At 33.8% G+C, this 24,791-nt stretch overlaps 1 protein-coding gene across 1 annotated transcript in view; it reads right to left on the bottom strand.

The window, feature by feature from the left end:
• The window catches only part of LOC149792013 (chitin synthase chs-2-like), a 94,724-nt gene extending 70,142 nt beyond the window's left edge, over positions 1-24,582 (bottom strand). Inside the window, exons 1-3 of the mRNA XM_089969518.1 lie at positions 24,486-24,582; positions 23,502-23,591; positions 19,791-19,927 (exon numbers count right to left, since the gene is read on the bottom strand). Of these exons, the coding sequence (XP_089825644.1) occupies positions 19,791-19,927; positions 23,502-23,591; positions 24,486-24,582 (324 nt within the window). The remainder of the gene's footprint in view (positions 1-19,790; positions 19,928-23,501; positions 23,592-24,485) is intronic.
• Between the last annotated feature and the right edge of the window lie 209 nt (positions 24,583-24,791).

The raw sequence follows: 24,791 nt of genomic DNA, 5'->3' as shown, positions 1-24,791 counted from the left end.
TCATTATTTTAAAAAACATACAATGTGAGTGCAAATGATAATCTTTCGCTAGCATGGGTTACGAAAGTATTATTATTTATTTTATTTTTTTTTTTGGGGGGGAGGGGCGCACCAGACAAATGCCCCGCGCCCCGCCACAAAAAATAAAGTGTTTTCATGTACTCTTGTATACCCCAAGATGTGTGTGCTTGTTTAAAGTTTTAAAAAAGGAATTTTGATCAAACTTTTAGTTTATAATTAGTCCTAGTGTTTCTAAAGGGTAGTAATCTGAAACATGGGTCTTATTCCCATTTTCAGATTTCATATCCTTGATTTTTAGTGATCTTTGCCAAGGATTTCCTATGTTCCGTGTATGCTATGTGTATCAATGCTACGGTGTGTGTATGCTATATAGTCTGTGTGTAGGGAGAGCAATACTATGTCAAATTTGTCCCTGTTGTCTTAATATATATTTTTCTATGGACTTTTCAAATTTATTTGTTTGTCCTGGTATAAATTTAGTTGCTTTTGAATTAATTTGCAATTTAGAATTCCGGCGAGATGAACGGTATACTACCAGTTGAAATTAAAATAAAACCTATTGTTTTATGTGAGTGACTATGGTGTGGCGTTTCTCACATTAAAGTCTATTTTCAAAATGAGGCAGACTGTATTCGAGTCAGGGACCGCACTTTCTTTCTTTATTTATTTGTGTTTCTCCCGATTCGAGTTAGGCCTCCTCTCTAGTATTTCATTTATAATGTAAAAGAAGTAAATATCCAACCCAAAACCCCTTAGGAAGCTTTATACATTTACTGGTTTGGTTTTAGCATGAAAAACGTAAGTGACATCTACAAAAATAATAAACTGGTAAAAAGACTAGAAAAACCAAGGACCTTTAGAAGTATAAAGGAACTTTTATGTAAATATAGGGAAAATGAGGAACTTTGGGGAATTGAAACTAAGGAAACATATAATTGGATAAGGGAAAATTTAACCTCTAAAATTAAAAATAAAGTAGAGGAGGAAATATCTGGGTTAATTTGGACAGACCTTGGAGGTACTGGACCAACATCGGCTCTCCAAAAATACAAAGCTTGATATTCAAATATCTACACGACATATGGCTGACTGGTAAAGTGGCACTCCGAAGGAGAATGATACGCATACATGTAAAACATCTCATGTGCAAATGTGCGAACTTCACAAAATATCATGCGATAGCACAGTGCGAGTTTAGGAAACAAGACAGGATACAATTAATTATGGAGATATCCAAGAAATAAAAATACAGAAGAAACCAAATTTTATATCAAGACGGCAACTTTAACAAAAATGTAATAGGAAAAATAACAGATTACATAACTAAAACCATGATGGCGTGTGACCAAGTCATAAACATAAAAAAATGAATAGGCCAATCTTTTTGTAATCTTTTCAAATTAATTAGAAAAAAGAACTTCCAGGACGATTTGTGAATGGGAGGAGTGGGGCTGCAAAGGGTGAAAAAAGGGAAGGGAGATGGGGCAATGGATAGTCTCCCCTTAAAGGGGACCACCACAAAGTGAACCCTTGCCCCCATACCCCCACCCCGGATTGGAATCTGCTGTAGCCGCCACCCTTTTAATTTCTTATAAATTTTCCTAAAAAGCTTCAGTTTCTTTTTATTATTCACTAAAATTAAAATTAAATAATTAAATAGACTTTAATTATATTACGCAACCTATCACAAATCTTAATTATCGGGACAGAGAAACTATATGGGAAAAGTACGAGATAATGACGTCATGGAGCTATGTCACATGGCGCTACGCGAAGTGAATATGCCTATGAAAGAGTCGGGGAAAACACCCGATATAGGAAACTTTACATAGAAACACGAAAACAAAGGATCTAATAAGTCTCTCTTCTAATTCTAAATCCCCATTGTGTGTGTGCGGGGGGGGGGGGGAGAACAACCATTTTTAGAGATTTTGGCAGAAATCCAATAAATAATTTGAGACGGCCTAACTCTAGGTGGGAAAAATACAAGCAAATAAAAAAGTGTATGGACTCCAACACGAGTACAGCGGATCTCAATTTACAAATCCAATATGCTAATAATGACACAATATATTTGCAGACAGAACACATTAAGTTTTTTTTCTTAATTAAATTATTATATACCGTTACTTCGCCAAAATTCAAAAATATATTAAATAAATGAAAATAAACCTTTTCTTGATCCGATTATAAGGATCCTAAGATTACTGGGGAGATTTGGGAAAAAATATAGGCTATCCCAACATGGAAGCAAAATATAGCATACACAAACTATAGCATATATACATATAGCACACACGGGATATAGGCGACCTCTAGCCAAGGTCAACCAAGAGTATAGTGAAGGGATTTCAAGTCAGGTGATGGAAACCTACCCGGAAAAACAACCCTATAGATAAAACTAGGTTTAAAAAAAAATACCCCGTCAAAAATTAGAATTAAATTTTTTGATCTAAATTCTTTGCATAATATAAAACATACAACACATGGGGGGGGGGGGATAAATACACATAAAACACCTTAATTTTTTGGAAAAGTGGGGGGTTCTGTCTGGTGCCCCCCACCCCGTACTTCGTCTTGTGGGGATAAATGTACGTCATTTCCTGCTGGCGTCCTCTATAGGTGGAGAATCGTAGCTAAGTAACAGTGATGTATACTTTTATTTCGAGAAATTAAATTATTTTTTCTTTCCACTTCATAGTTTTTTTTTTGGTTCTTTTTGTTCAAGTATAACTACTTTTAATCATGTCATGCAAATCTGATGTAAAAAGAAAAATGTTGGTGCATGGCCGGTAACTTTTATACGTCATGGCAACGGAAATTAAATTCCGCGCATGCGCATTTTGTGTGGGAGCAAATAAAAACCACACAAAAACGAGCAAGGTAATTCAAATATCTACTAAAACAAGCCATTACGTGAGAACTCGGCCTGAAAAGAGCAAATATAGGTACTATAAAATGTTGTCTAGTCTCGGATTTGACAATCCTTAGTTTTTTATGCTGATGAAACATTTTTCAGTAGAATTTGTTTTCCTACAGTTTAAATGCCAAATTTTAGTGTTTATAATCATACCTGTTCAAATGTACTGGTCACATATAACAATATCGTCGAAATATTAACTAATACCATGCTAGATTTATATAGAATGTCTAAAAAATCATAAAACTAAAGGTGTAATTGATTATAACCAATATATATTTTTTGCAATAACAAGATAATGAGATCCGAACATTGACCAAACAGTACTTAGAGAAATTCAATATCGATTAGTTCATCTTCAACCTCCAACTGATATACTTTATTGTAAGGGGTAAATGGTACCATATTGAAATGGAACCGTATTAAAAGACATGTTAGGATAAATGATAGCGTTGTTAAAGAATGTCCTGACCGACTGAGATCTCAACATCGTACATCATAGCTGAAAATAGTGCAAGCCAGTATACATATTTGCATTATGCTCACGCAAGAAATATTGTATCAACCAAAGGGGTTTCTTGACCAAGCGATGTCAAGCCTTTGCCCGAATCCGGCTACGAGTCATAAGTTTCCCCTGATTCAAAGGAATCCTGTACAACTACTTCTGCAAACTGGAAAGTCCAACTCGTCCATTCTATCAATAATGTTGCTCTAATTAATACATGACCACAAATCCCAACTTCCCATTTGTCTGTCAAGGTCACAACTGCAAAGCTTCTCTTCGTTAACTTTCCGTAACTTACTGCCAGTATTTCACGCCGTGAAACTATACAACTCAACAACCTAATACAGGGAACCGTTTTTACTACGCCACCTTAGGCCATTTAAATCATGATTTTTAGCTTCATTACGCCTGTAACTTTATAACATATTTACCACCATAGCAACAATAAATGGCGCCTGCCGACGGCGGAACAGTCCTTTCTTGTTGATTCCATTGTATAATTTACCAATCTCCAGTCATAAATACTGCACCTGGAGTCACCCGATCAATTCACGCAATTAGATTTGAATAGGGACTACTGAGTGACAGGGACACTCATGCGGCTCTAACCTGAATTCACCAAAAGTAAACCATGTCATCTTGAAACTCACTCACACTTCACTCCGTAACGTTTGCCCCTAGTTATTGGCTAATTATTTCGGTCTAAAGACTATAATCCCAGCACCGACTTCCCATATTCAAGCAAGTATATAAGGAATCCTTACAATGGAGAGCTGTAAACAAATGTGCATGCTCCAAAATATATTACAATATTATACATACCTTGGAATTTTATTAACTATTTTTTTTAAACATATTTTCATTGTACTCGTGGATGGGCAATGTGATTTTGCGTTCTGCCTTGCTTATAAAATGTATTGTCTTTGGTCAACAAAAGTTGATTTAGAGAGGAAAAGAAAAGAAGTTTTGTTAAACGATGATTGAATTAAATAAACACTGGGGGCAATATTGTACGTTGCATCAAAACGATAACACATAAATCTTAGAGATTAATTGAGATTTTGCTTAACGGTCAATCAGTCCGCACTCGAAGTAGGGAAATAAGTGAATAATGCAAAAGCCATCCATTGTCTGATAATCGACGCACATCTGCCACTGCCATATATTGTAAAAATCCCATTACTACAGGTAAAAAAGAATTAACTACAACTGCTTCTTTGGGGCGTCATGTGTGACCGGTGTATATTAGTATTGTGTTAGAAAAATATTGCGACAAACCAAAGTAAAGAAAACAGTCACTTTTATCAATCAGTCCATATCGTTTTACAAATTATACTGAATAATTGACTTCAGTAGAACTCAGAAGAATGTATTCCTGTAAGCACATAACGATTGCGGTGTTTGTACATTTATATAAAGTGTGATCATTTTACAAGCAAAGTATACATTTAAAAATTAATACTACAAATGAGACAACACATAAGTACATACGGATTATAATCGTGAGATGGCAAAGAATGGTTCATATGTTGAGAGGTAACCAATGCACTAACAAAATGAGAGTTTGTAAGAACATCTTATTTCCTTCTTAGATATACTTAGCCATAATGCAAATTGTTTCTTAATATGAAACATTTAAACATATTCCGACCGTGCTGGAAACAAAAATAGTAAATTTAATTTAGTTTAGCGTAAACTGTAAGTTAGTTCTTTCCTTTTGGCATGGTGTCTGAATAAAAAAGTATATTTCTCAAATTTGCTAACCACTACACTGTCATTATGTAATTAGATACCTAATTGCCGTACCATGGTTGTATACATATATCTATAAATATATATAGTTTTTTGGACATGTACGGTTGAATAATACCATCCCGTGTCTGTGTAGGGCAATGCGTACATCACAATCGCACTCGTAAATTTGAATCAATACCATCTCATGAATGGTTAGGGCCGTCCATTTAGTATGTACGCATAGAGGGGGGAGGGGGTAACCCCAAATGCATAGGCTTGCTTATGGAGGTATACTGATAATATATGTACGCATGGGGAGTGGCGCTGAAACCTCGAAAATAAGTTGTATAATACGTAACCTGTTCGACTGGGTTCAGTAGGCTTTTGCATTTTAGCGGACGCAAGACAAACTTGTCCCACCCAGTCACACTATCCTGGCACCAGGCCGACTAATCCGAACACTAACCTCTTAATGATCGGCACCAAAAGAGGCATCTGCTAGTACCATTTTTGTGTGGTTAGTATGATTCGGCCGGGGTTTGAATACGCGACCTCTCGCGACCTCTCGCATCCAAGGCGGACGCTCTATAGACACATTGCACCATCGGAGAGGTCGCTTAGAAAAGAATGTACGATACTGGTTCCTGTTATTCATGACAACTCGACCTGGAGACCTACCTGATGGAAAATGAAGGCGCATTTTAAGGTTATAATATACGAGTCCAGAAATATTTTTAAAATTATAATTTTCGAGCAAGTTAGTGTCTCTTAGCATTTGACAAAGTGTGCTTGCAGTAGCGTACTAAGGGGACGGGGGTTACAACATACTTCGATGCTAATACTACTGATTTCAAGCATAAAATTCAAGCTAAACAACAGCATATGACATGTTTACATATATTATTAAGTACGTCTTCATTTGTCTTTCCGTGCGCCAAATGCCTTCCAACACAAACATTTTCCATATAGGTAAATTAGTTGTACCAATCTTAAAAAACCATATATTTCGACACAATTAATATCAATGTATGGGTTTCTCAACAGTCTAAATCGATCTGTGCCCAAAAAAGTCGAGAAAATTAATAATAAAAAAGTTGGTATTTATGACTCATTATTGTTTGCGACTTTACCGATCTTCATATCCTTGATATGTGCATCTACCCTTCCCGTTTTGCGATAGTAGCACATACTTGGATACTAATAATATAGATTTGAAGCATATAATTAAAGATGTACAACATTAAATAATATATGTACGTATCTTATTAAGTACGGTTTCATATGTCTGTTTGTGCACCCGATGCCTTCATATCCGAAAGGTTTCCATATAGGCGAATAATTTACACCAATAGTAAACAAACACAGCTTCTGACAAATTTCATATTAATATATAGGTTCTCATCTGCCTAAATCGATTTGTGCCAATAGACATGTGTGAAAATACAAAGTAAAAAAGTTCCACTTTTTACGGAATATCGGGTGCGACTTTACCGATCTTCATATCCTTGCTACTTTAATACACCCTTCCCGTTTTGTGATTGTAGCACATACTTCGATGCTAATATTAGAGATCTGAATTATAGAATTAAAACTATACAATATTATAAAATGTGTATATATATCTTAATAAGCACGTCTTTATTTGTCTGTCCGTGCGCCTAGATCCGACCTATACGAAAAATTTATATATGGGCGAATAAGTCATAACAATCGCAAAAACAACGGTTTTGACATATTTGATATCAGATGACAAATCTGATTTTAATTGATATTTTTCTAATCATACTAAATCGATCTGTGGCAATAGACATGTGTGAAAATGCAAGATAGAAGGTTTTGTTCTTTTTACTGAATATCGGGTGCGACTTTACCGATCTTCATATCCTTGCTAGGTGAATCTACCACTGCCATTTTGCGATCGTACTACATATTTCGATGCTATTGCTATATATCTAAAGCATATAATTAAAGCAGTACAACTGTAAATAGTATGTGTATGTATCTTATTAAGTATGTCTTCCTTTGTCTGTCATTTCGCCTAATGTCTTCCTATACGATCGTTTTCCATACAGGTGAATAACTCATAATAATACTAAATAAACCCCTATTTTGACAAATTTGATGTAAATTGATAGGTTTCGCATCAGTCTAAATCGATCTGTGATAGTAGAAATGTAAGAAAATGCAATATGAAATTTTTGGTATTTTTGACTCTGTATCAGTTGTGAATTTAACGATCTTCATATCCTTGATACGTGCATCTACCATTGCCGTTTGCCTCGGGACCACAAACTTCAATGTTAATAGTATAAATCTGAAGCATACAAGGAGAGCTATACAACAGTATATAATATGTGTATGACTCTTATTAAGTACATCTTGATGTGTCTGTATGTCCGCCCAATGTCTTCCACAGCGAGCGTTTTCCATATAAGCAAATACGTCATATCAATCGTACACTACAAAAACAGGTTATTGTGTATTGTTCCACTTCCTATTTTTACACTACCTAATTTTGACATAGTTTAATAAACACCCATTTCTAGAGAGGACACATCTGTCGCAGCCTCGACATTTTTTTACACTTATCAGCATTGAGTCACGCAGACAAAAAGATTTGTCAAAAGTCATATCATTATTATTAATGAAGTGAAACAAGGACACATACGATGAAAAAACTAATACATTTCTCCAATACATTTTTTTTCCAATCAGGAAGTCCTCTTAAAATCTTTACCAACTATTCTGACAAGGCAAATACAATTCCTACCATACCAAGCATCCAGTCTGCTACTCAACATGTGTTAGCTATGTGACTCACAGCTGATAACTGCATCTCCAACACTTTTTTAGAATCGTGTTTTGTGTTATACATGAATATGTCATTACTGATTTTCTGAGGTGGTTCTTGGATATTTTATTTTGGAGTAATGAACATGAAACACGTTTATGGTATATTTCATAAATAAATCAGCATCCTCAACATTACTGCTGATTTAAAAAAAGTACATGTATTACTATTAGGATTTTTCTCTCAAAAATAGGCAAATTTACTTTAATAGTAAATTTTCAAAAGTCCATTAAACTAATCTTGATATTTAACTTATTTTGACAAATTAATTCTTTCTAAATGTCTTCTGTCTCCAATTATTTGCACTGTTAGAGAAATAAGTTTATGAAATATGCAAAACAGTTTTGTAACTTAAACAGTACGTGTATATTAAACAATTGGGGTTCTGCATATTCACAATGCCAATTAATTATTGCAAGGATGTTGTACACTAAATCCAGTATTCTTTTATTATAAGTAAACAATTGTATTTTTATACCATCATGATTTTCCACCAATTTTATTCTTTCAGCTTTTCCAACAAAATCTGTTCCAAAACAAATTTTTTGATAAATATAGGAACAAATTCTGAGCAAACACCATTTTCCTTTTGTTGTTGTTGTTAATGGTAGACTGAGAGAAGAAAATACAGCAGCATATAATATGAACTTAAGTGAAGCTGTGAACTTACTAAGCCTGGTCAATCTATTTTTACGATGCAAGGAAAGGTAGAACATAATGGGAGGTAACTCAAGTTGTGCTATTCAATTCAATTCATTAATGAAAAATGGAAATAAATAGGTAAAAAGGCAATTATTTATTTTGCAGACGAATATTTATCGAATATATGTATGTACATGCATATATATATATATATATATATATATATATATATATATATATATATATATATATATATATATATATATATACATACATATATACATACATATATACATGGATTATCTTCAAATTTGTTTTGATTGATGGAGAATCTGTTGGGGTAATTACTCCAGGACAGTTTGAATGCATATTTAATTTTCGAGAAGATATGTTAGATAAGGTTGGCCAGTAACACTACATGAGGTCACCTGTATGTAAAACTTGTGTTGCTTTCTCACTGTAATTTGGAGTTCTATTCCAGTTAACATACCATACTGTGGTTCTGATGGTGTACCTTTAGATTATGTCAAAACTAGGATATTATGACCAGTTTGGTTTTATTGTAGCTGTTCATGGCTGTTCAGGGCTGTGTAGAGCTGTCTGAAGCTGTTCAGAGCTGTTTAGAGCTGACTGAAGATGTTTAGGGCTGACAGTAGCTGTTAAGGGCTGCGTGCTAACTATACGTATGTGTATACGTGTCTGTACACATGATGGAGCCACGAATGTAGGCGTAGCCGATACAAGGTTGGTATATGCTGTCTACATGTGGTGGATCCGTGAAGGATGTGAGCGGCCGATATAGGTGTGGGTCAACCCAAGGACGCGGTGAAACTTTGTGGTTCATCAGTTTATGAATCATACGACTGTACAAGTGTCAAGAGTAATATGTTTGTTCCAATTGATGTTTGAATTGAGTACATTTTCAATTGCATGAGATTATTTTGTATCTTATTTGCATTATAGGAGATTATGTGATATCTCATTTACATTGCATAATCTAGGAGATTATGTAAATCTCTCTTACACTGCGTATTATCATTTGAAACGTATTTGCAGTCCATGAGGTTATTTGAATCTTACTTTCCATACGTAAGATTACATGAATCATATTTTCATTTTTCAGTTTGTGAATGTTTGTGTAGAGTGATTGGATCAATCGTATGTTGAGAGCGTGAGAGAATTATTGTATTTATAATATATAAATACATTGTTATTAATTCATTTTATAAATTTCCATCGACATCGGATAGCGGTTTGTTAGTACCTATTGTTAAGGTTGCTATCGTTATCATTAAATCTGATGTTGATGTATTTGCAATGAATGCTCCTTCACAGACAACTGTACATATACCACCTACTAAATACTCTAAGTATTGAGATTAGTATTTAAATTTTATTTAAGGCGAAGGCTTCTAATACCTTTGCATTAAAGCCACAATTTATTTTATTCAAATAACACCTTCATTTGCATTGTAGCCTCTTCCATCCTTGGATATTTAATCGACCCAATCCTGTTACACCTACCGCAAGCACCTCGACTAACAATCCTGACACAGCAATGTCATGTTCATAATGCCCCTCAAGCAATTAACCTTCATGAACAAAACTTATTACATAAAGATAAAAAGAACCAACGGAGACATCATTTAAAGACAGGCATCAAATATATTTGTTTTACATGTAAATAATATTATTATCAATTTTGCTTTGCCAAAAGCAATGAACAGTAGTTTCAATGCAAGTAATATATATATATATATACATGTACTGCAATTACATTAAAAGTACCATGCCATTCAAAGTATTTGAATTAAGGAATTAGATATCCCAAAAATATTTCAAACTGTGATCCGTTAAACCCCTGGGGTAATAAAACGCATATATAAACAATCATGGAGCTGTGTGCTGTTGGTTCTATTCCTATTGATCAATGAGGAATTATCATGGGAATTAAGATGGAAAGACCAATCCGAGAGAGAGAAGCATACACAATGGGAAGATGACTTAAACTGGGAAAGAATAACAAGCTTCTACGGGTAGGAACGATCTCATCCGAATATTTGTATTGAGATGTGCAAATTAGAATTTAATAAAATATGTACTATAACGTTTGGCTATTTTATTATGACACAGAACTTAACATATTATAGAACATTTGTGTTGATTTCTGTAGATAAATGTTTAATTGATTGTGTATTATAACGTGTAGCTATTTTATAAACTTAGAGAATATTACCGTATAGTGAATCTTTTAAAACAAACTGAATTGTGATGTGTATTTGCATTTTTTTTGTATGTAGGCTAAGTACTATGTGTATTTGTATATATGTACGTATTTATTTGTAGCATTCTATTATTCGCATTATACATGGAATGTGAGCGACTTAATTATAAACGGTATATTGCTGTGCCGAATATAACCTTTAGGCGGTGTGCGTGTGTTACAGAACATTGAAATAGTACTATCTGTATGCAGGGAATCGCGTGTAGGAATGAATAGGGCCTAGTAAAATGTTCGCCGTTTGTCTGATAAGTTTTTGAGAGAGTGTCAAACTACGGATACTTTATAGGGAGAGCATGATGTACACCCCTTATGTATTCTTTAGGAAGCCCTCAGGATGCACGTGGGAGACTGCACAAAACTCTCAAGAGACGAAAGGAGGAAGTACAAAGAGTAGTACAGGATGTGTGTGGAACGAGGAGAAATAATACAAGGAATAGACACGAGTAGTGCAGAAGGGAAGGCGATGGGAAAATGCAGGGAGAGAAAAATGAACACACTTGTGTACAAGACAACTCACTGAAAGGAGGTTCTCACACATTAGGACGATAACTCTTGTATGATGAAAGAAAGAAGGCATTTGTTAACAGGAGAAATATAATATTGATTTATTAGTGAAGTAAAATTAGAACGTTTATATTTAGAAATTTCTTGACAAACATAGTTTTGAAAATCACCATAACTGATTATCTTCTCTGTCTGTCCAGTCTCTAGACCATAGTTGGTTCCCAAGTTGCTCGTGACTTTAATTTACAGAAGTTAAACACTAAAATGTAATCATGTCATGCTTTTATTGCAGTTTGAGACTTTTCATGAGAATAGAACAATATAATATATAAGTAAATGTAGTCAACCTTTGTATAGGATGTAAACCTTAAACATGTAAACACACAGATTCATTAGTTATCATATGGAGGACACTATATTTATGAACGGTAATTACAACCTACACATATAGCATTCAAGATGAATGAGATTAGTGATATCGCATCGTTAGTATTGGCGGAAAATCTTAGTGTATAAAATATACCTGCATAAATTAAAAAGTGGACAGCGCTCTGTGCCGACGTACGTTAGTTTCCCTTACAACGGTCAGTAGTTTTCAACTCTGTATTGCATATAAAGTACAATGGCCAAAGAGTGGGGTTCAAATTGGTGACCGTTACCGGATGACACCATTGCTTCGTCACACGTCGATTAATGCTGGTGATGGAAACAATATGACACGTACAGGTCATTGGGAGATGTAAGACATGTGTAACATTCAGTAAATATTTGGTAATGAACTCGTGTTGAAAATGAATATATGATATAAACATTGTTAATCTTATTAAAAAAAAACTCTGACATTAGAAGTGTGCAAATAATGGGCTAATCCCTAGAAAGGTCTAGTTATATATAATTGTCTGCTTGAGAAAATGTACAACCAACTTAAAAACAAAATTGCAACATAATTTGTATTTTGCATTCATTTTCTTGTAGTGAAAGCATTTATACACGAATAATCATAAGGAGTTCTTTTTAAATCTGACCTTTACAGATGTATTCATTATTCGTTATCGTTCTCAAACGGAAAAAGTTCCTGAACTGCTTTTGAAAGAAGTCTCCCATACATATTTGGCAAGACTAATTAAACCTTAAAATGTAATATGTGTGCTGTAGAATCATCATTGTAGACTGACAATAGGTGGGGAGAATGGTGGAATAGAATTAGTAAATGAAGTATGATTATTCTGTTAGCCTATATGTGGATATGATTTTGACAGACCGGGACCGAAATTCGTATTGATGATAATAGACACAACGAGTTAAATAGAAAAACCAACAGTCAACTGGAAACTTAGGTCTATTATTTTAACACGTCGCAATTCCCACAATTTGTTTTACATTCAAAAATATATCTCTCTCATAGAAGCACGCACACATACATAAAAACACACATATAAACACCTACTTATCAACACGCAAACACAAGAGTTCAGGAGATATATGTACTATACAAAGACAGGATACATAAAGAATTGGAATATTAAAAAAAAAAACGTAGAGAATAAATGTCTTGAGGCAGAAGTACCTTTCTAGCTCATAGTTTAGAATAAGCTGAGAATCTACGTTTACATAATGGCGTGGATTATGCTCGATTCCATACTTAATTTGCTTTGATGAGGGCATATCATCGGAATTAAGAATTGATATTTCCTTACTATATGTTCTGTATTAGTTCCCAAAAATCTTGCAACAGCTTACACAATGACAGATAGGTAAAGACATAGCACGTAATATTCATGTAACACCAAGTAAGAGCAAACCATATAATATACAAATACATAATTTCATTATCAGTCGGATCAAGAAAGAAGTAGCAAACACGTTTGTGGAGTAGGACATAAAGAATAATTCTCAGAAGGAGTACCAGGAAGATTAGGAGATAACACCAGGAGAATCATCAGCACGAGGAAGATCTGGGAAAACATGTTACGTTTAAAAGCGTTTTGAGTAAGTTTTATGAGTTGGACATCAGCATGAAGATCCGGATAACCATAACCACCAGGAAGATCAGGACAGCAACAGGGTTGGAATTAATTCTTATACGCGAATTGCAAGAAATATTATGAGTTACCAAATTAAAAGATTTGTGGTTGACAATATTTGAAAAAGAACATAATGAAACTTCACCCAGGAACCTTGCAATTTGTATTTATTAATAATAAACAGTACAAATCGAGCACATAAAGCTGACAGCTACTAGAAAGATATGCCTGGGGTGTGCAAGGGAGCAAGAGTTGAGGAAATGCTTTCATCATTTATGAAAAACACGCTTTCATACTTACCTATAATCATATCTCTGATACATATTAGACTGTAATCCTTATTGTAATCATCTTTGTCAGATTTGTCAATCCTCGTGATAAGATTTGAATTACACGGCATTTATGGCTGCTTGGTCATATAGTACAAATGTCACAGAAGGTTCACTACAACACTGAAAGGGATCAATTGTACTAACAAATCAACATAAACGGACATTCAACCTACACTCCATATGTCACTAATCTCATATACCATTTACGTATGAATGAATGAGAGTATATGTATATACAATTATACTAATGCGAAATAGAAACCTACACAACATAGTATTAAAAATGTTTATGAAAAAGCACCTACAAAAACCAAACAATCATATGCGATCGAAAGACTCTAACTTTTATTCAAATATTTGAATCATCCCATCGTTTATGGACGAACCTGGTGTGTCTGACAAAATATATATTCGTATTATTTTCAGATTGTACTGCATTTTAATTCATTTGAATAAATGACGCAGAGAGCGCGGGGTAGAAGAGTCGAGACTAAGCAAACAAAGGATGCCAAATGAGGAGGATTACTGTGGTCAGTTTCTAAAACGCAGCAACTGTTCAATGTAGTTTGAATACATGTGTTGCATTGAAAGGGGTAAAACATGAACCGTTCAGTTCACAATCTTTTGAACATCTCCATTCAGTTCCAGCACTCTTTGTTGAAACAATTGATAACCACTCTTAATATTAAACCTACGTTCGAATAAATTGTCCTGATTTACGCAGAATTAACATCTATGTGTTTTTCTCTGGTACTCAGTCATTTTTGTGCTATTTGGGGAAAAACTTCATTTTTCTTATTTTATTCCAAAAACTTTTTGTAGTCTAATAACATTAAAATATTTTATTGGTTATTTGAAATATTGCTATGAGAATAATTGTTGTGCTTCGTTAAACCTTCTTTTGTGTTCTTGTGCTTTGTAAGATTTCACGTAGTGACCTTTTGCTTGCTTAAGATTAGTTCAGAGTTCATGTGCTTTGTAAGCCTTCACTAGCCTTCCTATGTTTTGTAGAGCCTTGCATAGTGTCCATGTGTTTTATAAAGTCTTCCTTAGAGTTCCTACGCTTTGTAAATCCTCGGGTATTATTCCTGTACATTGTACAATCTTATAGTGTTCACGTGCCTTGTAAGGCATGTCATTGTTGTCTTCTGTAATGATACTATTGCTACTTGCAGAGTTATTAATAATGGTGCGAGTTAGCATACTGGAATACATTAGTGCCAAAAATGTTAAAATATGCGAATGTTTTACTTGACCCGACAAATATGCTTGCATTCCATAAAATTTAAACATTCTTCAAACGTTAAGTGTATTATTACCATTAAAGAATACAACGTATTTAGTTAACCAGTTGGAGGCATGGCACCGTGATCAACAAGGGGAACCTGGGAAGCATAATACTTTAGGTGGAAAATGACTTTTAGTTTCATCAACCCTAACTCCTTGAAATCTTATCTCTCCGCTGCGGTAGAAATATATTTCAGTAAACTATGTAAATAGTGTACTCAACGTAATGCTTTAAAATTTAAAAAGGAAAACGCACCTAAAATCAAACACAGAAATAAGCAATCGTAAGAGATGCACAAAATTAAAATATCGAAACAAACAAACCCGAATTAGTCTCGAAATAAACAAGACATATTTTTATTATTCGTTTCGTAACTTCTTTTTCATTTCACTCTCCTGCCCTTTATGCTCATTTTATGTTGAAATTCGTTCACGTTTGATTTTTTAAAATACCATCGAGTCAAATTTATCTTTAAAGAGTGAGCACCATACATTGCACGTTTCATCGTTTAAAAACATATAATATAGAGGTCATTCAACGAGAGCAGGTCGGTACAGTGGGGGTACTAGGAATCAGTATGGTATGTATGTGTCTAATAATACAAACCCAAGCAACGGTACAGACGATTATGTGATCGCTTCAACATATACTTACGACACATCAATCAAGCTTTATCTACTTCAGAAATTGAAATGATCGTTTCTAATATATTGAACATCAGGAATATTAATCTGACCAGCAATATCGTTTGTTATATGTTGCATGATCGCGTTATAATCGTTAACTACGCGATACATGTAGCCATTATATAGAAAGCGATGTTGTAACGTCATTGATTGCCGCTAAAGGGAATCTTAAATGGATAATTAACATAGATTTAAAATATTTACTCCGAGTATGGCGATTATATAGCATACGTCTGGAACATACTATATTCTTTATAATAAACTGCAGTTCGGACTTTTAAAAAGAAATCGATTACATCAGTTAGTCTTAAAGTGTTATATTGCATAATTTAGCAAAACTCATCTTTGCTTACATTTGATTGAAAAAGTCTTAAACATTTAAAATTAAGCGCATGTTTAGAATAATAAGGATGAAACTCCCATCTAAACACGGCGAAAAAATGTGACATACTTTGGGGTTTCCTCATCTACTACGCTAGTATGTTCAAGTGACAAATCAAAATAGTAATCTTCGGCGTAAACAAGTGTGAGAGTAGAAGTCGATGCTTTAGCTTAAAGATATGTGATTATAAAATACTATGTGATGGTGTTGCCAATAGGATGAAATATCTTTAAATAATATTAATGTGCTATTCTGAAAGAATATGAGTTTTATGAAGCAAATACAAGTAGAAGATAAAGCAAGCAGTTTGTTGTGTAATATGAGTATGGGGTCATTAAAAAGTGTTACCGATTGAATGTTTACTTTGTAACGACTCTCTCTTTCTCTCTATCTCTCTCTCCATCGTAAAATGAAATAATAACCGGCTGAACCCGCTACCTGCTCACTTATATGGTACACTCATTCCAAATTCAAACGCAGTGAAATTTAATGTTAATAGGTGAAGCTATAGAGGAGTGTTTTCATGAATACATACAGCAGTTGGATGGACAGAAGTAGATCGATTCACGGATACAAATGCATAATATAAATCCCATATACCCTCCAACTAATGGCACGATATTTAAACATAAATATTGTGAATAGGTCGTACCTAGTGACTATTTTCCAAACGATAAATGTAAAACGAAACGGGTAAATGAAATATGCTGTATAAAAACAAGAATGGCTACTAGATTGCAATTGAAATGACCTTAAGTAAAATATTTTTTCCTGCCGGTTCTACTCCTCTGCACAAAACTCCAGGACTGCCCATAAATATTACTGGAAAAGAGGGGCAGGAAAATTTTAAAACCCAAATAATGAATTTCCAGGCATGAAATATCTTTTAAACTTCTTACTCGAATTGATGAAAAAAGTACATATGTAAAGCATTTGTTAGTATTTTTATAGGAACTTAAGGAAAAATTTTGCAGGAGCCCTGTAATTTGTATACGTTAATAATGAATAACAACGCCTAGAGGCGAGAGTTTGTGTGTGTGTGTGTGTGTGTGTGTGTGTGTGTGTGTGTGTGTGAGAGAGAGAGAGTGAGAGATAGAGATAGGAGGTATTGATTTCATCACTTAAAAATAAATTATCGTGTTTTTTTGTCTTTTACTTCAAACCTCAATTCGGGCTGCTCAAACATTTGACGCAAGTGTCATAGAGTGTATACTACCGCACTCAACCTGACCAGTTGTGCTAACAGTCGAGCATGAACGGGTATTTACCTTACACTCCCCGTATTAATAATCTCGTTTACCATTTAATATATATGAGAATGAAACAGCGACAAAACAGTCGTAGATGATAGCAAGACTTCATAGTTTTGATACAAAATTTAAATTGTGCCATATTTCATAGCTTATTGGCGATCCTGATGTGTCGGTCTTATTTTCAGATTGCACTGACTTTTTATTCATTTGAATATATGACACAGAGAAGATGGGGTATGTGCGTAGTAACTATTTACAAGCAAACAACATTAAATACATTTGAAACGGGCAAAACACAGATCGTTAAATTTATAATCTTCTTAACATCCCCACCAAGTTTTATCACTCTTTGTTATAATAAACGTTACCCTCTCTGAATACATATTTACTGTCGAATAAACTAACCTAAATTAACCAGAATTACGTTTTCTGCTCATGCGTATAACAGTTGCAGTAGTACACAGTAATATTTGCGCTATTCAGGACACAACTATTTTCTACGACTGTTAACCTTTAGTAATTCTTGCAACTCACATAACTGAATTATTTTTCAGAACATTTTAAAAAAGTTGCCGAACTCATAATTTGTAAATATTGGTACGACATAATCTTTGTGCTTTGTAAAGCCTTACCTAGTGAACTTGTGTTTTGTTAACATACTATTCATATGATTTGTAGACCTTCCATAACCTCCCCTTGCTTTGTAGAACGTTGTATAGTGTTCCTGTGTTATGTAAGCTTTCCATGGTTCCTCTATTTTGGAAAGACTTGTTTAGTGTTCCTGTGCTTTGTACGACTTGTACAGTGTTGCATGTTCTATGCTTCGGAAAGGCTTGTTGAGTTTTCATATGCATTGGAAAGCCGTGTGTAGTTTCTAATGATTTGAAAGGCCTCTCATAGTGGTCCTGTACTTCGTAAGCCTCCCATAGGGTTCGTTTGATTTTAAAGCCTTGCTCTGTGTTCATGTACCTTGTAAAGTCTCCCGAAGTTTTCCTTTATAATGATTAATTATATTAATGCAAGCTGGCTTTAAAGAACGTTTCATATAAACCATATAGAATGCTTAGGTTGTGTTACGTTCTATAAAGTAGGGACATTCTTGAAAAGCTTATTTGATCAGTATCAATACATAATAAAACCTACTTGGACAGTAGTTTGTATACAACTGCAGTCATGGACCGTATTTGACAAGAGGAATCTAGGTAGCGGTAGATTTAATACGGAAAATTATTTTCAATGTCAGCAACCCTAACCCCTTTACAATCTTTTATTTTCATTTTAGTAGAAACGTACTTCACCGTACACTTCATAAATAATGAACTTAGTGTGATATTTCAAATTATCCAAAAGACAAGCCACCTCCACCACCACGAAATCAAAGCAAACAAAATAAACATAAAGCAAATGAATCAGACAACAAACAAATATACATAATTCTCGAAATATACAATAAAACAATTTCAAGTATTAGTACGTTACACTTTCAATCCTTTATGTATTATTCTTTTTGTAATATTCCGTGTACTTCATAATTGTTTCCTTTATGCTCATTTTTTTGTGTTATATTTAATTCACTCTTGATTATTTTATTTAATATCCAGCGAATACTCATTCATTCGTGTTCTGTGATTAAGCAGGTTGTCAATTACCCTGCCCATTTGAGGTCACCAACCTAGGTTCCAGTTATATGATGGTAACTCAATGCAGCTGTTCAAAGGTTATCTATTAAGTGGGAAGAAATACACTACCCATTTAATGAGGATAGTTTTACGACCGGTGTATATTTTCATAAACGCTAAACATGTCATTGACTTTGCTCTCTTTGTATGTGTTCATATTCTGTCATTGTTGCAATATTATTACCTTTGCTTTTATTTTGAGGGTAATTACGAATATCGTACTTTTGACATAATCTAGAGGTACACCACCATACCTACAGTATGGTCTATTAACTTTAATAGAACTCCAAATTACAGTGAGAAAGCAACAAATGTTTTACATAAAAGTAACCTCGTTTATTGTGTTCATATATTGTTATTGGGCAAACTTTTTTTTTAACATATCTACTCGAAAATTAAATATGCATTCAAACTGTCCTGCAATAAATATCCAACAGCTTCTCCATAAATCAAAAACGTTTTTGAAGATAATATATAAATATATATACATAAATATAGATTTGAATATATATATATATATATATATATATATATATATATATATATATATATATATATATATATATATATATATATATATATATATATATATATATTTGCAGTTCCTAACTCAACCTTATATTTATCTCCATTATGATATATATCTGAAAAAAATTGAAATTGAAATTGACAACTAGATACGTACATGCTTATGAAGTTCTTTTTCTTCATCTTCCTTCCTGAATACAATGAGATTGAAATTGACACCTAGAGACTTACATGCAGATGAAGTTTCTTTGTTATTTGTCATCTTCCATACAGTTTTCAATCTGTTTAAGTAGTCTGAAAAGATGTACACAATATCTAACAAACTGCCTCATATTAACTATTGCAACATCATCTAGGTAAATAGTTGGTGATTTCGAAAATTGACGACAAAAGCTGTTGGGGTCCTGCAACGAGGTGAGGTGGGTAGAGTTGGTTTGCAACTAAACTCTAACCTGTGCATGTTTATAATAGTACAAACTCGATCGAATATTAAGATTATCATGCGATTGCTTCAACGTATACTTCAACATACAAAAGGCATGTGATTCATTGATCTAAAGCTCAGGCCCATTATATTTCAGCAATAGGAACATCCATTTGACTAGCGACTTCTTTATTATGTGTTTAACTGAGCGGTAGATGTTTCCCTTGTAAACAAGTGACGTTGTAACGTCATTGACAGGTGCTAAATGCGACCGATGGCTAGAGTGCTAATATGTCATTCTCAAAGGTTTCATTGAACTCAAAATTTTTAAAACTTTACATGTGCTGTCACAATTAAAAAAAATATATATATTTATAAGATACCATATTTATTACATAAATTCCAACTCGGGCTTGATAAAAAAATTGTCGATTTTCCAGGTTGATATTTTTAATGGTGTTGCGCATTCTATATTCAAGTATCGATACATATCTTGAGAGAGAGAGAGAGAGAGAGAGAGAGAGGGTAGGGCTAGATGCACACAAATATTATTAATTTTGATTTTCTGTAAAACTATATTTGAATCATTGTAAAGGAAATGTGTATATTTCATCAGCAGTTTGGTTTTGAAGGGTTTTGCTTCAATGGATTTATCCAATGTTATCCAACGAGTTGTCTTTATTCATATAACTTATAAGAGCATTGTACGTCATAAAGATGTGTTCACTTCGTTTGGGATCTATTATTAGTGCGGTGTCCTTTCTATAATAAATGATACAAAATTGCAATGACCTGTCTGTTTATATAATGTATATAATGTTTTGTTGTTGTTGTTTCTTAAACCTACTATAAGGCTATAAACATCGACTACAATTAATTGAATACAAAATGGTCCAAAGGCAGCCTCTCTCTTTCTCTCTCTCTTACTCTTGGTTTAGTCGGTTCGGCTTAACATTTTCCATAATTCGTCATTTGTGATTGCGTATTTTAACGTAATTCTATTTTATTAGGAAATACTTCATAGTGTGAAGTTGAATATATTAGAAAATTGATTTGTGATGTGTATTTGCATTTATAAGAATGTATACGAAGAACTATGTGAAGAAAACATTTTGGATCCGTATGCATATTTATATGCAGCATTCTGATTTTCGCAGGACACAGACACTATGAGCGACACACGTAAAAGCGACAGATTGTTGTGCCAAAACATAACATTTAGGCGTGTGTTAGGGATGTTTGTAAGTACTATGATTTGAATGTAAAGCAAGGCATTTAGGAATGATAAACGTTAGTGTGTGAATAGTGCCTAGTAAAGTGTTAGTCATATGTCTGATAAGAAGTATTTGAGAGAATGTCAGACATCTGATACGAGTATAGGGAAAACAAGATGTACATCTCTTATACTTTCTTCAGAAAGCCCCATCCCCCCCCCACGCCGTGTGCACATGCGAGACAGCACTGGACTCTCAAGATCTCAAGAGATCAAAGGAGGAAATGCAAGTAGTAGGTGAGGGAAGGTGAGGGATGAGTAGAAATGGTACAATAAGTAGACAGGAGGGAAGACAATGGGAGAATACAGGAAGAGAAAACGAACACAGGTGAGTGCAAGCACAACTCACTGAAAGGACGCTCTCACACGTTAGGACGATAACTATTATATGATGAATGAAATAAAGTATTCGTTAACAGGATAATTAGTATATTAATTTATGAATGAAGTGTAATTAGAACATTTATATCCATAAATTGCTTGAATAGTGTCATGTCTTGTTATATTGATTAAATTGGTCTATATTTAACTTTGAGTTGCCCAAATATTTAAGCTCTCGGTGTTGCCGACTGGGTCCTCGTGAGACTATGTGAACCTTTCGTCTGTATTAGTCAGATATATATATATATATATATATATATATATATATATATATATATATATATATATATATATATATATATATATATATATATATATATATATGTAATACTAAGCATACGTTATTGTCCATATGGATGTTCTAAATATATTTTGTAAATAATGGACTTCACTCGTACATACTGAGATATAGATATTTGCGGTTACATTTGAATTCAACTTAGAGCAATTGAAATGTCTTTAATTTCTTTATATACATGCTTGTTGTTTAAAAGAATGTATGATGCAGAATAAAAGATGTGATGATAATATCTGATTCAGCATATATTTATTATTCAATTTCATATGAAAAATTGTGAGAAACCTAAATTGTGTTTAAGACTTTTGATAAATCTATCCCATTTTTCTTTGTGTACAATTTATAATTATTTATATCTTTCATATAAATGATTGTGTGTATTTAAATATTTTCTGTGATTTATCTCCTTTGCCTTAATATACGAAAAAGCTACTGGCGAGCGAAAATGCAAAATAACTAATATCTAACTTATAATTTTTAAAATTTAACAAGCGTAAATTAATCTACTCTGTAACCGGGGCTGCAGCGGCCGAGAAGTCTAAAACTATTACCGTTACGGAACACTGCTTGGGTTCTAGTCTAGATCTCGGCCAATGAGGAGATGTAAGAAAGCTTGCCATGGGCTTCCCGTGCGTTGGGGGTTATTCCCGGGGATTTTAAGGGGCTCTTTCACCACCATAGATACCCTATCACGTGCTGAGAAATGGCTCAAACCCCAGAAAAAACAACATAACAAATGTTCTTCAAGGATGTTCAGAGTTCAAGTTATATGGTTCAGCAGTTTGTGTGTCCATTATGAGCAATTACAAAGAAAAGCTGTTAAAACACATCATTACAGTCGCAACAAAACCCAGACAATATCTGAGCTGAAATGAGAGGCATGACTTTGGTACACTTCAAATATTTATAACGGCTTTAGTAATTTTCGGCACCTCCCGCCCAGTCTAAGAGAGAAGATATAGAGAACAGGGAAAACTGGACACAGAAGAAATGGAGAAAACAAAACATAGCAAGAACAAATTTAGGGGCAAAATGTATCGTGCTGCATAGTGTTATTTAATCCTGGAATCAATTTAACCATCCATCTTGACATTATAGAAGGGACAAAAACTCTGTTCCATGCCTTAGTAATCTCATGAAAAAATAAAATGGTTGCAATGTCTAAAATAATTTCTTCCTCTATGTTTTACATTAGTTCAAAGATAATCTCGTAGCAGATGGCGTGACTTAAAGTATTATATAAAAATGACATATAAATTATATATAGCGAAGTAATTATAATCTAATTGTGATCTAACAAGAAAATTAAAACATTGCATGTTCATAAAAACTTCTTATTGTAAGCAGGTGAAGTCGGACAAATCGGACATTTAGGTAGATGGTGGAAGTCCAGGATATCCATGTTGTAATGGAGGCGGAGGAGGTCATGGGGAACATTCACAATCCCCAGGAGGACTAAGTTTAACAGGAGCAACAACAAGTCCCACAATACCTGGCGGACCACGTTGACCAGGAATACCATTGATGCCAGGAAGACTAAGAGCACGAACAGGTCCCACAGGTCCAGGAGGAACAGGCACTCCTGCAAGAGGAAATGAGCAGACGTATCATCTTCATGTTTACTTTATATATATATATATATATATATATATATATATATATATATATATATATATATATATATATATATATATATATATATATATATATATATATATATATATATATTATAAATATATAACTTATGTTGATATGTCAATAGTCCTTTGTTATAGAAAAATGTGATACGTGCGTAGGTTGTTGCTTCAGTAATCTCCACACTTGTGATAAATTTGCAGATAAAAAAGAAACAATCCCGTTTTGTAATGAATTCAGCTTGTTGCACGGTTTCATAAAAAAATCCCCTTTTGCATTCACCTTGATCTTTCTCTCTGTCGTGCCGTAAGGTAAAGAAAACTACCTGTAAGTGTTGATATGAGTAAATATAGGAAAGCAATTACCCACAAAATACCTATCCTGTAATCCCAGTGGAAAGATCGCCACAAAAATAAATTAAAGAACCTTCCTGTTTAGTAATACGTATTGGAATTCCACTTTACTTGGCAATAATACGTACGAAGGTTAATAATAAAGATGTCAAATATATATTTCTATGTAAAAACGTTCTCACTGGAACTGATGCATGTAGAGATAATACCATAAGCTAGGCCTACCAAGGAAGTTAAAAAGATGGCACAGTTTATGGGCATTTAAACAAATTATTCATGCCGCATATATGTGAAACTGCTGTTTTTTGTCTATGGCTCTATGTCGGAAACAAAGTTATATGTTGCGGAAACAATTAATATGATTTCATCATTCTATGTTTTTCGAAACATGCGACTTCTACAAATTTTGGCACGCGTAAAATACTAAACCATCTTGTTGTGCGGTCCTGTTAATATTTAATTATTCTTGTTTAACGCAGCTTATATACCAGGTAGATGTTTTTCTGTTTTATCTGGGCGTGACAAAATTATCGGCATTTTCTCTTTCGTGATTTTTTGCAGGAGTCCGTATACAAACATATACATTCTAAAGACGTTAAGTGCATGGTACCTCTATGAGCAGTGTTTTGTACACATCTTCGTAAAGCTAGCTAGAAATACTGACAGACAAACAGAACTATATACAAACATAGAATGCTGGCTCCGGACGCAATGTGACATCCACTTGTACAGAAAGCTGATTTGAATTTTGGACACAGAAGCGTAAATATATACAAACAGTCGGCGGGTCTAAA

Source organism: Sinohyriopsis cumingii, chromosome 9 (genome assembly GCF_028554795.1).
Source record: "Sinohyriopsis cumingii isolate HCF-2022 chromosome 9, ASM2855479v2, whole genome shotgun sequence".
NCBI lineage: Eukaryota > Metazoa > Mollusca > Bivalvia > Unionida > Unionidae > Sinohyriopsis > Sinohyriopsis cumingii.
Note: the sequence above shows the minus strand (reverse complement) of the source record. Positions and strands in the feature narration are given on the sequence as shown.